Source organism: Mesocricetus auratus, unplaced genomic scaffold (genome assembly GCF_017639785.1).
Source record: "Mesocricetus auratus isolate SY011 unplaced genomic scaffold, BCM_Maur_2.0 Super-Scaffold_100007, whole genome shotgun sequence".
Classification (NCBI taxonomy): Eukaryota; Metazoa; Chordata; class Mammalia; order Rodentia; family Cricetidae; genus Mesocricetus; species Mesocricetus auratus.
Window position 1 is genome coordinate 12,520,949 of NW_024429191.1, and position 12,356 is coordinate 12,533,304.

The 12,356-nt window shown below is 53.1% G+C and overlaps 1 protein-coding gene across 1 annotated transcript in view; it reads right to left on the bottom strand.

The window, feature by feature from the left end:
• Positions 1-1,271: 1,271 nt before the first annotated feature.
• Positions 1,272-12,356, bottom strand: part of Neurl1b (neuralized E3 ubiquitin protein ligase 1B) — a 28,790-nt gene continuing 17,705 nt past the window's right edge. The window contains exons 3-5 of the mRNA XM_005086999.4: positions 4,971-5,663; positions 3,200-3,325; positions 1,272-2,837 (exon numbers count right to left, since the gene is read on the bottom strand). Coding sequence (XP_005087056.1) covers positions 2,593-2,837; positions 3,200-3,325; positions 4,971-5,663 — 1,064 coding nt within the window. The 3' untranslated portion in view covers positions 1,272-2,592. The remainder of the gene's footprint in view (positions 2,838-3,199; positions 3,326-4,970; positions 5,664-12,356) is intronic.

Genomic DNA, 12,356 nt, shown 5'->3' on the forward strand with positions numbered 1-12,356 from the left:
AGATGCGGGTGCCCGGGCTCCCCAGCTGAGCTTCCAGGAAAGAAGACGTGGGCAGTGCTGAGCTTCCTGAGACGTGGGGAAGCTGGCCAGGACTACATGTAGGGGCTGGAATCCTAGCCCCCACCACCTCCTGCTATTTGAGCCTTAAGATTCTCACAGGACCTCGGATCTCCCCCACCAAATGAGGACAATATTGTGTTTTCTAGGTCCTGAGGACCCATTTCCTGCAGCTGAACGTCTTGGACCAGGAAGCTGCATCCCAGCACCCTGTGTCTAAGGTGAATGTGGCTTTCACAGTTACTCGTAAGATGCCATGCCTCCTAAAGAGCTGGGTCTCAGATGGCACCAAAACCTGTACACAGGGTCCTGTCCCAGGCGTCCCTTAACTCACTGTGCAGCCATGTGTGAGGTGTGAATGGAGGGCACTGGCTTCCTTGCCCTCCTGCCCCTTGTTGAGATGATGCACACACAGCCTCCATTTCAGAGCACTGGCAAATGCCTGGCTTTTAGGAGAGAAACAGCCCCTACTGCTCTGTGGGAAACAAGGCAGCTGTTTATAGTGCCTGCAGAGCAGGTTAAACAGGCCTGTGGTGCCTTTCTGCCTTGGTGACAGGTCACCAGCAGCATGCTGGGTCCACCCCTGCGTCTAGGACCTCAGCTCCTGATTTCCTGGTGGTGGCTGTGGGTGACCCCTGCTGCAACGCCAGGGTCCAGCTGGGAAAGCGAGAGGCACAGCAGAGCAGGCTCTCCCAGGCCACTGAGACTGGGGCATTAGAGGCTGTGATCAGGCAGGGCCATGGCTGCCTGGAAACCCAGGTACCATCCCTGGTGACAGGGTGCCTCTGCCCATGCCCAGCACACGGAGAACTCAAAAACTTGGCTGAATACATTGGGCTGGGTACTCAACGCACCTGATTCTCTGGCTCTCACCCAGGCAAGCAAGGGTTCCTGTGGCTCTTTAAAAGATATAACTGCATGCAGGTAGTGGTCGTTCCAACTGTGGGGAGGCAGAGGCAGGCAGATCTCTATGAGTTCGAGGCCAGCCTGATCTACAGAACGAGTTCCAGGACACCCAGGGATGTACAGAGAAACCCTTTCTTGGGGAAAAAGAAAAACCACAGCTGCAGAGTGAAAGGGGGGACATGTGACCTGCAGTCCCTAAGGAAAAGCCAGCTCTCAGAGGCTCTTGCTGGGGACAGGAAGGGGCAAGCTGTGATTGGGCTAGATGGGCTAGATGCAGACACTCCCAGACAGAGAAGCAGTGCGGGGGGGGCTCCAACCACCCAGGCACACTGCCTGTGGCTTGGGCCGCTGTCAGGTGGGTCCGTGACTCCTGTCAGAGCGCGTTCCATGAACCTCACTTCTTGAATGTTTCTCCGCCCCTCTTCTTCCCTCACAGCAAGAGATGGCCAGATTCGGAGCTGTGAGAAAAAGTTGCCCCTCACAAGCTGTCTCTCAAGCTCTGGGAGCCTACAGAAACAGGGCTGGCCCAGCGAGGGGCAGGTCCTGGGAAATGGCAGCCAACAGACCCAGGAGTGGGGAGCGTCTCAGTCAGTGCTTCACAGGTATCTGACAAGCATATTAGTTCACACTGTAAGAGTCAACAGGAGAAAGAAAGGATCGGGACGAGGTCCAGATAGGGAGCCGGGTCTTCTAACTTCTGCCAGCTGGCCATTGGGACATGCCCACAGCTCACCTTAATTATACCAGGGGAGTTATGGAGTTGCCCCAGAACACAGGAGGGGCATTACAAGACTCCAGAGCAGGTAGGGATGGTGAGGGGCAAGGAGCTCGCTGTTTTGCTGGGTGGGGATGAAACAATCCAGGGTGCTAGAGCCGGGGACACCTGTCCTGGGCTGCCACGGGGAAGACTCCCCCTCTGAGGAAGCAGTGAAAGCCACCTGTGCTCTGATGTCCCCGCCCACCTTCCCCCTCAGCAGGAGCTGCTGCTTGGAGCTGTAAACAGTGAGCTATTTTTGCTTTCCCTTAGAAAATGTGAGTGCTTCTTTCTATGCCATTGAAGGAGTTCTGTGTAGGTTCAGGCATCCTGTGTTCAAAGCTAGCTCGTCGCAGAAAACCACATCCCCAGAAAGTGGACATCCGTCACATTAACCTCTGGGCCCGGATTGCACATTCCTTAGTGTTAAATACCCTCCCGGAGACGACGGATCCCTGCATAAGACTTCCACGCACGCGCTCTCACTCATTCTCTCTCACTCATTCTCTGGGCTGTCTCCCCCCACCCCGACGCACGCACACACACTCAACCCCACCCCAAACAAGCATTGCACAGACAGAGGGCACCCTTTCCCAGCTGAAGGTCACCGAGGAGAGGCAGGTGATCTGCTAGGCAGTTCCTGAGCTGAATCTTGGGACAGGCTTTTGGGGGCAACATGTGTTTGAGCCAGAAGCAATGTCTGCCTGGGCTCTGGCCCCCAGGACCCCACCTCCACACCTGTCCTGCCTTGCTCATCACTGCGAGTGGCAGATGAGAGATGGCTCCTGACCTTGGGCTCCCTGATAGCCATGGTGTCGCCCACCTAACAGGGGCTTCAGAAAGGTGACCTCGCCTAGACCAAGCCCGCTGCATAGCTACGGCCTGTAGATCTTGATGACATCCTTGATGGGCCGCCGGCAGATGGGACAGCAGGCCCGTGCCTGCCTTTGGAGCCGCAGGCCGCAGCTGTGACAGAGGCACATGTGTCCACACGTGTAGATGACCGTGTCCACCTCGCTGTCGAAGCACACTGTACACTCTCCATTCCTGCTGCCTGCTGGTTCAGGTGCAGAGAAGACTGGGGACACTGGGGGACTCAGTGGGGAGCTGGGGGCTGTCACTGTCAGAAGGGAGAGAGGACATCATTAATGGCTCTCAGGAGGGCTCCGCGGGGCAATTCCAAGAACACGGTGTTCCCATGGTGGAAATGGGGCACAGTGTGGCGAGAGCCCCGTCTTTGTTCACTCTTGACATTTTTTGATATTGCTGTCCCCAAAAGCACAAGGTAAGCTGCCTTCCTCAGCAGCCTTTGGCCTCTGAATCTCCATAGTTATGCTCGCGCTGAGCACGGCAGAAGGCAGGAGCAGATGCAAGGGAAAATACAGCAGGCCTGCTCAGGTAGCAAAGGCCAAGGCCACTGCCACAGCCAAAGGACCCATGCTGTCAGGAACCCTGTCCCCTGGGGGGTTTGCATTTTCTTACCCAGAGATGACTCTGATGCTGAGGAAGACTGGTTGACACCGAAGGTCATTTCTGAATCACTGTCATCCTGGGAGCCGCTGAAGGACCCCGATGGAGTTGTGGTCTCCGGACCGGACTGCAGGGTACCTGGGAGCCAAAGAGACTCTGTTAGGGGTGTGAGGGTGGCACAGGCCCTGCCAGTCCCTGTTCCTCGTCGCTCTGCAGCCCTTCTGTCTAGGGAGCCGATCAGAGTGACTGGAGGGTTCCATCAGTGTGGTGGATGTCTGTGTTTTACCCACCCAGCCTCCATTCCTACTTGGGCCCATTCACAGTGGAATGGATATAACTCTACTCCTAATTCAGAAATGGCCTTAGGATGCCAGGCCAGGACACAGACCTTTCCATCCTTCAAGCCCACTGTGATTCAAGGAAGGACACATAACCCAAGCAAGGCCACCCTGCCACTGCCATTAGAACTGTTGGGAAAGGGAAGGCTCATACCACTGAGAAGGCAGCCTGGCACGGGGAGCCCCTCTGTGGCAGAGGCCTAACTGAGTGGGGGCAGCACAGGCCTTGTCCTGATGACATGTATTCATTATCTAGCCCCGGCTTTCCCGAATCCATCCAACAGCCGCCCCCACTTCTGAGGAGTACTACCCTTTGTGGCTTGGGGCACTTAGAATGGCATTTTGTCAGAGCTACAGGATCCCTGGCTGTGAGTATTTCTCTCTGCCCAAGCTCAGTGCTAATTCAGAAACTATGTCCCTCCTTATGAAGAAGAGTGATGCCTGCATAACTCTGGCTTGATGGAAGGCCAGCTGACATAGCAGGAACTTGGGCAACTTGTCTCAGGCTGTAATACTACATGGGTGATTCAACAACAACAGAATACAAACAAAATAATCCTGGCCAACAACCACAGACACCATGCTCCTCCTCCACTCTCCTTCAGACACCCAGGTTGTAGCTATATGGCTGTGACACTCTATGCCAGACACCAGCTGGGGACATGAAAAGCAGCCCATCATTTCACCCCACGACAACCTCACCACCCAGGATACCGAGACCCAGGAGAATGATGTCTGCCCAGCACTTCAGGGCTATGTGACCCTTGGATTGTGAGGTCTGCCTTTCTGTAGTCCTGTGTGTAGACGGGGGTAATTATGTGGGTTCACAGGTGGCTGGGAGCATCGGGGCAACATGGAGGCATGGTGGCTGTGTCTGCTGAGTTGGGCTGTGAGGATGACACTGTGCTCTCTGGACCCTTTGCTCCCCCAAACTTAGAAGGTGCCCCCTCTACTGCAGCTAATGTCATACTGTGCAACGATCTCACATACAGTAGGTGGCTACCCTGTCCTTTGCTGGCAGGCAGCAAAGGCAAGAATCATCTTTAAAACAGAATGGCTCTCCAGTCATCAGTGGCACACGCCTTTAATCCCAGCACTCGGGAGGCAAAGGCAGGTGGATCTCTGTGAGTTCGAGGCCAGCCCGGTCTACAGAGTGAGTACCACGACAGGCTCCAAAGCTACACAGAGAAACTCTGTCTCGAAAACAAAAACAAACCAGAAAGGCTCACGCCTTCCCTCAGCTCTCTGCACGTGTTGGGTGCCTATTGTCTTGAATATATGAGTGAATTCTCCTCCCCCACCTCTCGCACACATAATTAATATGCATTATGCGGCTTTTAAAAACATAATCATAAGGGATATAAAAACTATACCCGCTGTCCAGCCAAGCTCTGACAGAAGCTGGGTACAAGAGGGAGCGTTTGTTGGGGCCTTGGGCCACTCACCCAGAAGGCGCAGCTGGCCCGCCGCTCCGCCGCGCACCGCGAAGAAAGCCCAGAGCGCCTGCGAGGTGTCCACGCACAGCAGGCGTCCCCGCGGGCGCCCGTTCACCGCCAGTAGTATGTCGCCGCCCGGCCGCAGGGTGAAGCTGAGTGCGTCGCCGCCGCTGGGGACCGGCCCGGCACGCGCCACCACCCAGTATTCCTTGCGGTCCAGCAGCGCCGCAGGGTCGGCGGGCAGCTCGGATGGCCGCAGCGCGCCAGGATCGCACGACGTGATGCCGAAGGCCACAGCCGCGGGTGCCGCCAGGCCCGGCCGGCCCACCTCCACGCACAGGCTCTCGCCGGGCCGCAGCGGCCGCTCGGAGAACACCAGCGTGCGACCGCCGTCCGGTCGGGGCGCGCAGGCCAGCCTGCGATCGGCAGACAGGCTCACGTCGGGGCCGCGTGTGGCGTGGAAGCGCAGCTCGGCGTCCAGCAGCGCGGGTGACGAGGCGGGTCGCGCGCGTTCGCGGGCCACGCACGGGACGGCGGCGTCCGGACGGCCGAGAGTCAGATGACCCAGCTTGGCCACCACCTGGTTGTTCTCCAGCTCATTGTTGTCAAAGTTGGCGGTGTCGTGGCTGCCAGGAGGGGGACAGGCGCTGAGGCGGGCCTGGCCCAGGCGCAGGGGTGTCAGTGTGTCCGCGAAGGTGCTCTCTGTGGGGCAGAGGAGAAGCATCTCAGGAGACCTGCTGGCACCTCGCACCCCAGGGTTCAGACCCTGGATCCCATGACCCCCAGACCTCAGACCCAATCCCTAAAGTCCTAGACCTAGAGCCCTAGACTGCAGTTTCCCCCAGAACTGAACCCCAGGTTCCCTCCGACTCCACTCCTTAACCCCCAAACCTCAGAATCTGGACCTTAGGTAGCACCCGCCAACCCCAGACCTCATCTCCTCCAGATCCCACCCCGCACTTCAAGCCCCATCCTTGAACTCCTAGACCTAATACCCTGGACCCCAGATTTGTCTGGCTCCCAGTTCCCTTGGACCTCACTCCAGATCCTCATGACCTTGAACTCTGGAGCCCAGGGCCCCCTGCCCTTAGGCCTGCAGGTGGTCAGACTGGATTGAGTACTGCCTGAGCTCCATCCTTGTGTGCCTGGCCTCCCATTGTTTTGAGGGCCTTCTCTTCCTCTCCACCTCACCTCCTCTTTTCTCCCCTCCTTTCCAGGCTGTTCTTGAACTTGTGATCTTCCATCGTAAGTCTCCCAAGCCCTGGGGTCCAAGCACCAAGCCCAGCTTCTTGCCTCCCTCTTTTTGTTCCTGTCTGTCTTTCCCCACAGGTTTTCATACATTTGCACAACTGGGCATTTGAAGAGCCTTTGTTGTTTCCCGAGAGCATCATCAGGGTAAAGAGCTAACCCTATACTGGGGCCCTAGCATGTGGCAGGTTGACCTGAGCTCATGTGTCTCACTTAATGCTGCAACTGACAGGTATGAACTATCACTGCTTCCGTGTGGCAAAGATGGGAGCCGAGGCACAGGGTGCAGGGGGCAGGATCTGGTACACAACCCAAGCTGTCTTGTCTAGATTCAGGGCTCTTCTGTACAATGACCCCGGGGACAGGCATGGCAGGACACATGACAGAATGGGAAGGGAAGAGGGAGTGTGGGTGCCAGCGTCTGGAGTGAGTGGGCGGTGCCTTTCCCTGGCAGTAGGGTACTGGAAGAATAAGGGGTAGGGGAGAGTCACTCAGCGCAAGGCTGCGTGTCAGAAAGGCAGGGAGGCAGCGGGCAGGGTGTGCTTTTGGGAGCTTTGGCTTGCTAAGTCCCCTGGGGTTCCTGTGTTGGGAGCTAGGTCCTGGATGAGTAAAAGGTAGCACAAGTTCTGAGAGATGGGGCTGAGCGCATGCCATAGGAAGTGCTGGTCCCCAAGGGTGAACACTGGGCTGGGGTGAAGTCTGTCCTGTGAGAATGGGTTGTGAGGACAGGCCTGACCCCCGGTTCTCTCCAGCTTCTGTCTCACTATGTGATCTCTTTCACTTGTACCCATACTGTGATGGCAACTCCCAGAGGCCCCACCAGAGGCCAGACCAGGGAGGCAGCCTAATCTGCTCCTTCAACCTGCACAACATCCCAAATAGACGTCACAACAAAGCTTTGGGTATTCTGTTACAGCAGACAGAAGAGCAACTAACATGGAAACCAACAGTTTAGAGATGGCTTTCAAGGGCTGATGATGTCCTCAGATCAGTAGGTAAGGAGAAATGGTCTTGCTTAATGAGAGATTGTTCAAGTCTACAATTGTTTATACATACATACATACATACATACATCTATATCTCTATCTATATACACATATCTCTCTTCATGTTATATTATACACACATACACACATTTCCGTACTCTGGGTAACTCTAAAATAAATATGTATGTATGTACATATGTATGTATATGTATATATACATATATATATATTTTTGGTTTTACAAGACAAGGTTTCTCTGTATTGTTTTGGAGGCTGTCGGTCCAGCCTGGCCTCGAACTCACAGAGATCCGCCTGCCTCTGCCTCCCGAGTGCTGGGATTAAAGGCGTGCGCCACCACCGCCCGGCTATATACATATATTTAAAATACATTTATATATACTTATAAAACATTTTTGTTATTTTTATGTTTATGTGTGTTTTGCCTACATATATGTACGTGTACCACTTGCATGCTTGCTGCCCAAAGAAGCCAAAAGAGGGCACTGGATCCCCTGAAACTGGAGTTACAGATGTTTGTGAGCCACCATGTGGATGCTAGAGTAGAATCTGGGTCCTCTGGAAGAGCAGCCAGTGCCCTTAACTGCTTGGGAGCCCTGTATGTACTGTTTTTACATGTGTCTATGTATGCTGTAATTCACAACTTAAGAAAGTGAGTGCAGCTAGCATAGAGTCTAGGGCCTTCTGTCTCAGCAGAGGGTATGTAGCCTTTCCTGTCAGGTACATGGTGGCTTGCAAGACCCAGACAGGACTGCTGCTCTGGCTTCCGTACCCACAGCCAGATTTCCCCTTGCAAAGAAGAGCCCACCCTCACAGCTATGACCTGAGGAGTTGAGGGGTCCTTCAACCTGGCCAGTCACTATTACCACACCCCCTGCCTATGGCCACAAGTCGAGATGGGGTTTGAACCCTATTGGGTGGATGAGGCCAGTAAGTCTTGAGACCTAGAAAAGCAGCTGGCAGGATGCAGGATTGTCACAGCAGGTGAGTGGCCTGCTGAGTAGGAAGTCTGCAGAATGACAGCAGAGCAAGAGGTGAAGAGCCCCCCCCCCGAACTGCCCTTTACCAGTGCTGCAAGGCGCGGTGTCTTTTTTCCACTTAAGTAATACTGAAGCAGCCAAATATTTCAGACTGTCTAGCCTTCGCTGCCATGGCTTTAGTGTGATATTTGTTTAATTTGACCAGCACTGGGCAGAGAAAGGATGGGGACCACTGGAAAGAGGGATGGATGTCCTTCAGCCATTCCTGAGGACCCTGCAATGTTCTGGGGGAAGAGGACAGCTGGAATGCCAGCGTACCTTAGCAGACGTGAGCCTCACTTTCCTTGTCTGCAAGCTGTCCTGGGGTGCACTAATTGATGAGACAGGCCAGGCACGTGTGACAAATACAAACGGGGAAATGAAATCTAAAGTAATTCCATCTCAAGGTGGCAGGATGGCTAGGAGGGAGGGGGCGGGAAGGGAAGGGAAGGGCAAGCACCCAGGAATTACAGTCCTGGCGGCAGGCTGTACCACCTGAGAGCCTTGGGTAAGCCTGGTGCTGGGAGCCAGACGTGTTGTCACTGGCTTTGGTGCAGCCTATGCAGAGACTTTCCAGGTCTCCCAGGGGACTCAGGGTACAGCCAGGGCTGAGAGCTAGTGACACATCCAGCCTTGAAGACTGGGAGCTCCAGGGCTGGGCACTTTCCTTCTCAGAACCCAGATTCTTACCTAAGCGGGGAAGTGCACCCTGGGCCTGCCCGCAGCAGTGTGACAGCTAGACCCTGCAGGAAGACGCAGGGCAGGGCACACACTTCCACCAGGCCTAAAGGTGTGTGCAGCCTCTAGGCCCCTTCTGACTTGGCTCAAGTTCTGAGGCAGTGAAGGCACAGCCCCCAAAGACGACTGTGCTTCCCAGGCTTGTGTTGCTGGATGAAATAAAGCCTGGTTCATTCGAATTTTAGATAAACAACTTCTTTTTTCTGGTATGAGCATGTTCCAAATACTGTCATAGGCGGTACACTACTAAACTTTTTGTTTTGTTTATCTTAAAATTAAAATGTAACTGGATGTCCTGTATTTTTATTGCTCCATTTGACAGCCCTGCCTTGACGTCATCTTTGGGATTTGCTTTGTAGGCTTTAGTCAGTGGGGTACGAGAAGCGGGGGACAATGAAGGGTACTGAGTTTTTCTCTACTCTGGGCTGAGAATTTTAAAGCAATTATATTGCCTCTTCAGAAGTCTGGGGTTCACAGGGTACATCGGACACTGGCTGTTGTGAGGTATCCATTGGTCAGTCCTGGGGTTCCTCTCTCCCCAAGCCAAGTTTTCCCAGGGACCTCTCAGGGTTGTACATTACATCATCCCTTAATCGCTGTGCATTCTTAATATTAAGTCATGGTGGCTTAACATCCGTTTATTTGCTGTTATTTGAAACCTTTCATTCAGTGCTTGGGGATCACACCTAGAACCTCACATGCTGGATAAGTGCTCTGTTACTGGGCTATGCCACAATTTCTTTTCTTTTCTTTTTTTTTCCTCTCTTTTGATTTTTTTTTATTTTTTTATTTTGAAGCAGTTTTACCATGTAGCTCTGGCTGGCCAGGAACTTCCTATGTGGATCAGGTTGGCCTCAAAGTCACAGAGATCTGCCTGCCTCTACCTCCTGAGTGCTGGGGCTAAAGGTGTGTGCCACCACACCATGTTCCTCTTCTTATTTTTATTAGCCCCCCCGGCCCCCCCAAAACTTAGCTTTGGGGGAGATAAGAAAGAAAACACCACACAGATCGTTAGTAACCACTGGCCACCCTGGGAGGGTCTCTAAAGCCTCTTTACTCCCCCACTGTCTCTTTACTCAGATGAACCAGCATCAACTTGCTTTTCCCATGGAAGGAAAGAAATACTTAAGGAGCCAGAAGCCTCCCCCACATCACCCCAGAAACTGTCTTATTGCTCTTTCGAACTGTAAATGTGGCCGAGGCTGAAGAGATGGCTCAGTGGTTAAGAGCACTCAGTGCTACTGCAGGGGACCAGGTTCAGTTCCCAGCACCACAGTGATTCATAACTGCCTGTAACCCTAATCCCCTGGTGGTCTGATACCCTCTTCTGGCTGTCACCACACACACATGATGTATATACAAACACTCAGGCATGTGCTCATACATATAAAAAAAGGCAACATAACTGCACACATGCACACACTCTAAGGTGCCTCTTAAGAGATATAAGGAGAAAGAGAAATTCACCCAAGACCCCATGACCCCATGACCCCCATGACCCAGAGACAGAGTGCCTCTTACTGCCCGTTATTTGTTTATGTGAACACTGTTCTGTGCCAGATATGTTATCTCGATTAGCACAGCTCAGGGATAACTTCCAAATAAGGAAACTGAGGCTCAGGTTTGTTCTGTTACATGGTGGGCTCTGCCACTTCCCCGGAAGGGTCATAGAACACTGTGGTGGTGGTGGTGGTTGTTTCCATGCAAGTTTGCTGAGTAAGAGAATGAAAGGAGGGGTTCCGAGTATCCTCTAGGTGTTTTCAGCCTCATTTAATCATCAAGGCCAGCCTCCAATCTGTATTTTTAAAAATTCCTAGCCCATTTGCACTGTTCATGTGTGGCTATGGTTTCCTGTCTGCTCACAGAGATGTGGGTTGGGGAGCCAGGGGAGATTGCTTCCTAGCTCCACAGGGATAAAGTGGTGGGAGACTGGGAAGGTTTAGGAAGGCTGCAGTTCTTGGAGATTTCATGGAAAACCTTGAAGGGTAAGGGTGGGCAGGGATGTGGTTAGAATACCCAAGTAAGGCCCCAGAGTCGAGCAGTGCTGTCCAATCTGATCCGCACAAACCTGGGGCACATTCATTCAAGCCAGCAGAGGTCCTTGCTCCCCAGCTGGGGGTCAAGTGCTGTCAGTGTTTCAGGCCCACGCACCCCTCCAGACACTGTTTGTTTCCTATAACCCTGCCAATAATCCCATGCAGTGGGTGCCATCGTGTGTTGGGCCCCAACCCCATGGGGTCTCTGTGAGTTGCTGGTCAGCCTACAAGTGCAACTTGTTTTCCAGTCCAAGTGCTTTCTGTTTTCTAGTCCTGGCTTACTGCCCTGGCCTTGACCCTCTGACATCAACATTCAGCAGAAGGAAAACAAGGATCTCTTCTACCTGGGGTTTTTCCACTATGCTGTAAACCTGTATATAAAGCTCCTCCCTCTTACAAGAGGGAAACCTGTTAGCACTTGCAATAAAGACACACACACACACACACACACACGCACACGCACACGCACACGCACACGCACACACTCTCCTGGCAATAAAGGCAGCACATGCATTCTCTTAGTACAAACAAGTGGACGTCTGGTCTCTCTTTCCCTGATACCTTGGAGTTGCTTGTGGTGCTGGCGCCGCCATTGTGCACCTGCTTTACAGGTAAGAAGAACTGAGGCTCAGACAGTGTCTGTCTCAGTGCCGATTCCACACAGAGGGTATGCGGAGAGCCACGTCTAGGCACAAGTCTCCATGACTCTCACGTCCCTGTCTGCTCTAACCACTTAGGACCTCTTCAGCGTCATTATTTCTGGGGACAGAGGAGAGTCTGAATCTGCCCCCCCATGGTGTGGGGGATGGGCAGACAAACCAGAAACAGCCCAAACATTTAGCTGTATAAACCATCTTCCCATCAAAAAGAAGCAATCAGCAGCAATTTCTGGGGTGTGCATCCGTATAGTCACAGGGCATTAAGAAACAGGCTATGCAGAAAGCTCAAAGAGCCAAGAAGAACCTCGGGAGGGAGGAGCTTAAGGCTACAGATGGGTAGGGAAAGCTGTCTATCCGTCCATCCACTCACTTTTTGCCCTCCATATTTTTCCTTGCAGGTAAATTACAGACAGGGCTGTGTCCAGCTTCCCTGAGAAACCTACTCTCCCTTCACACCTTCCAAGTCTAGGCTGGGTTTTTAACTGCAGCTGCTGAAGAGAACATGTGACTGCCATTAAGGGGGGGGGCAGAGAATGGCCTAAGGGTCTGTTGTCCTTTGGGAAGAGTAACTACTATGGAACCAGAGGAAATGGGCACCAACTCAAGGTCATTCAACTATGCCTTTTAAAATGGCTACTTTGCTGTTTCCTGTTTGTGTTAATTCTATATCCTTTTTTTTTTTTGAAACAGG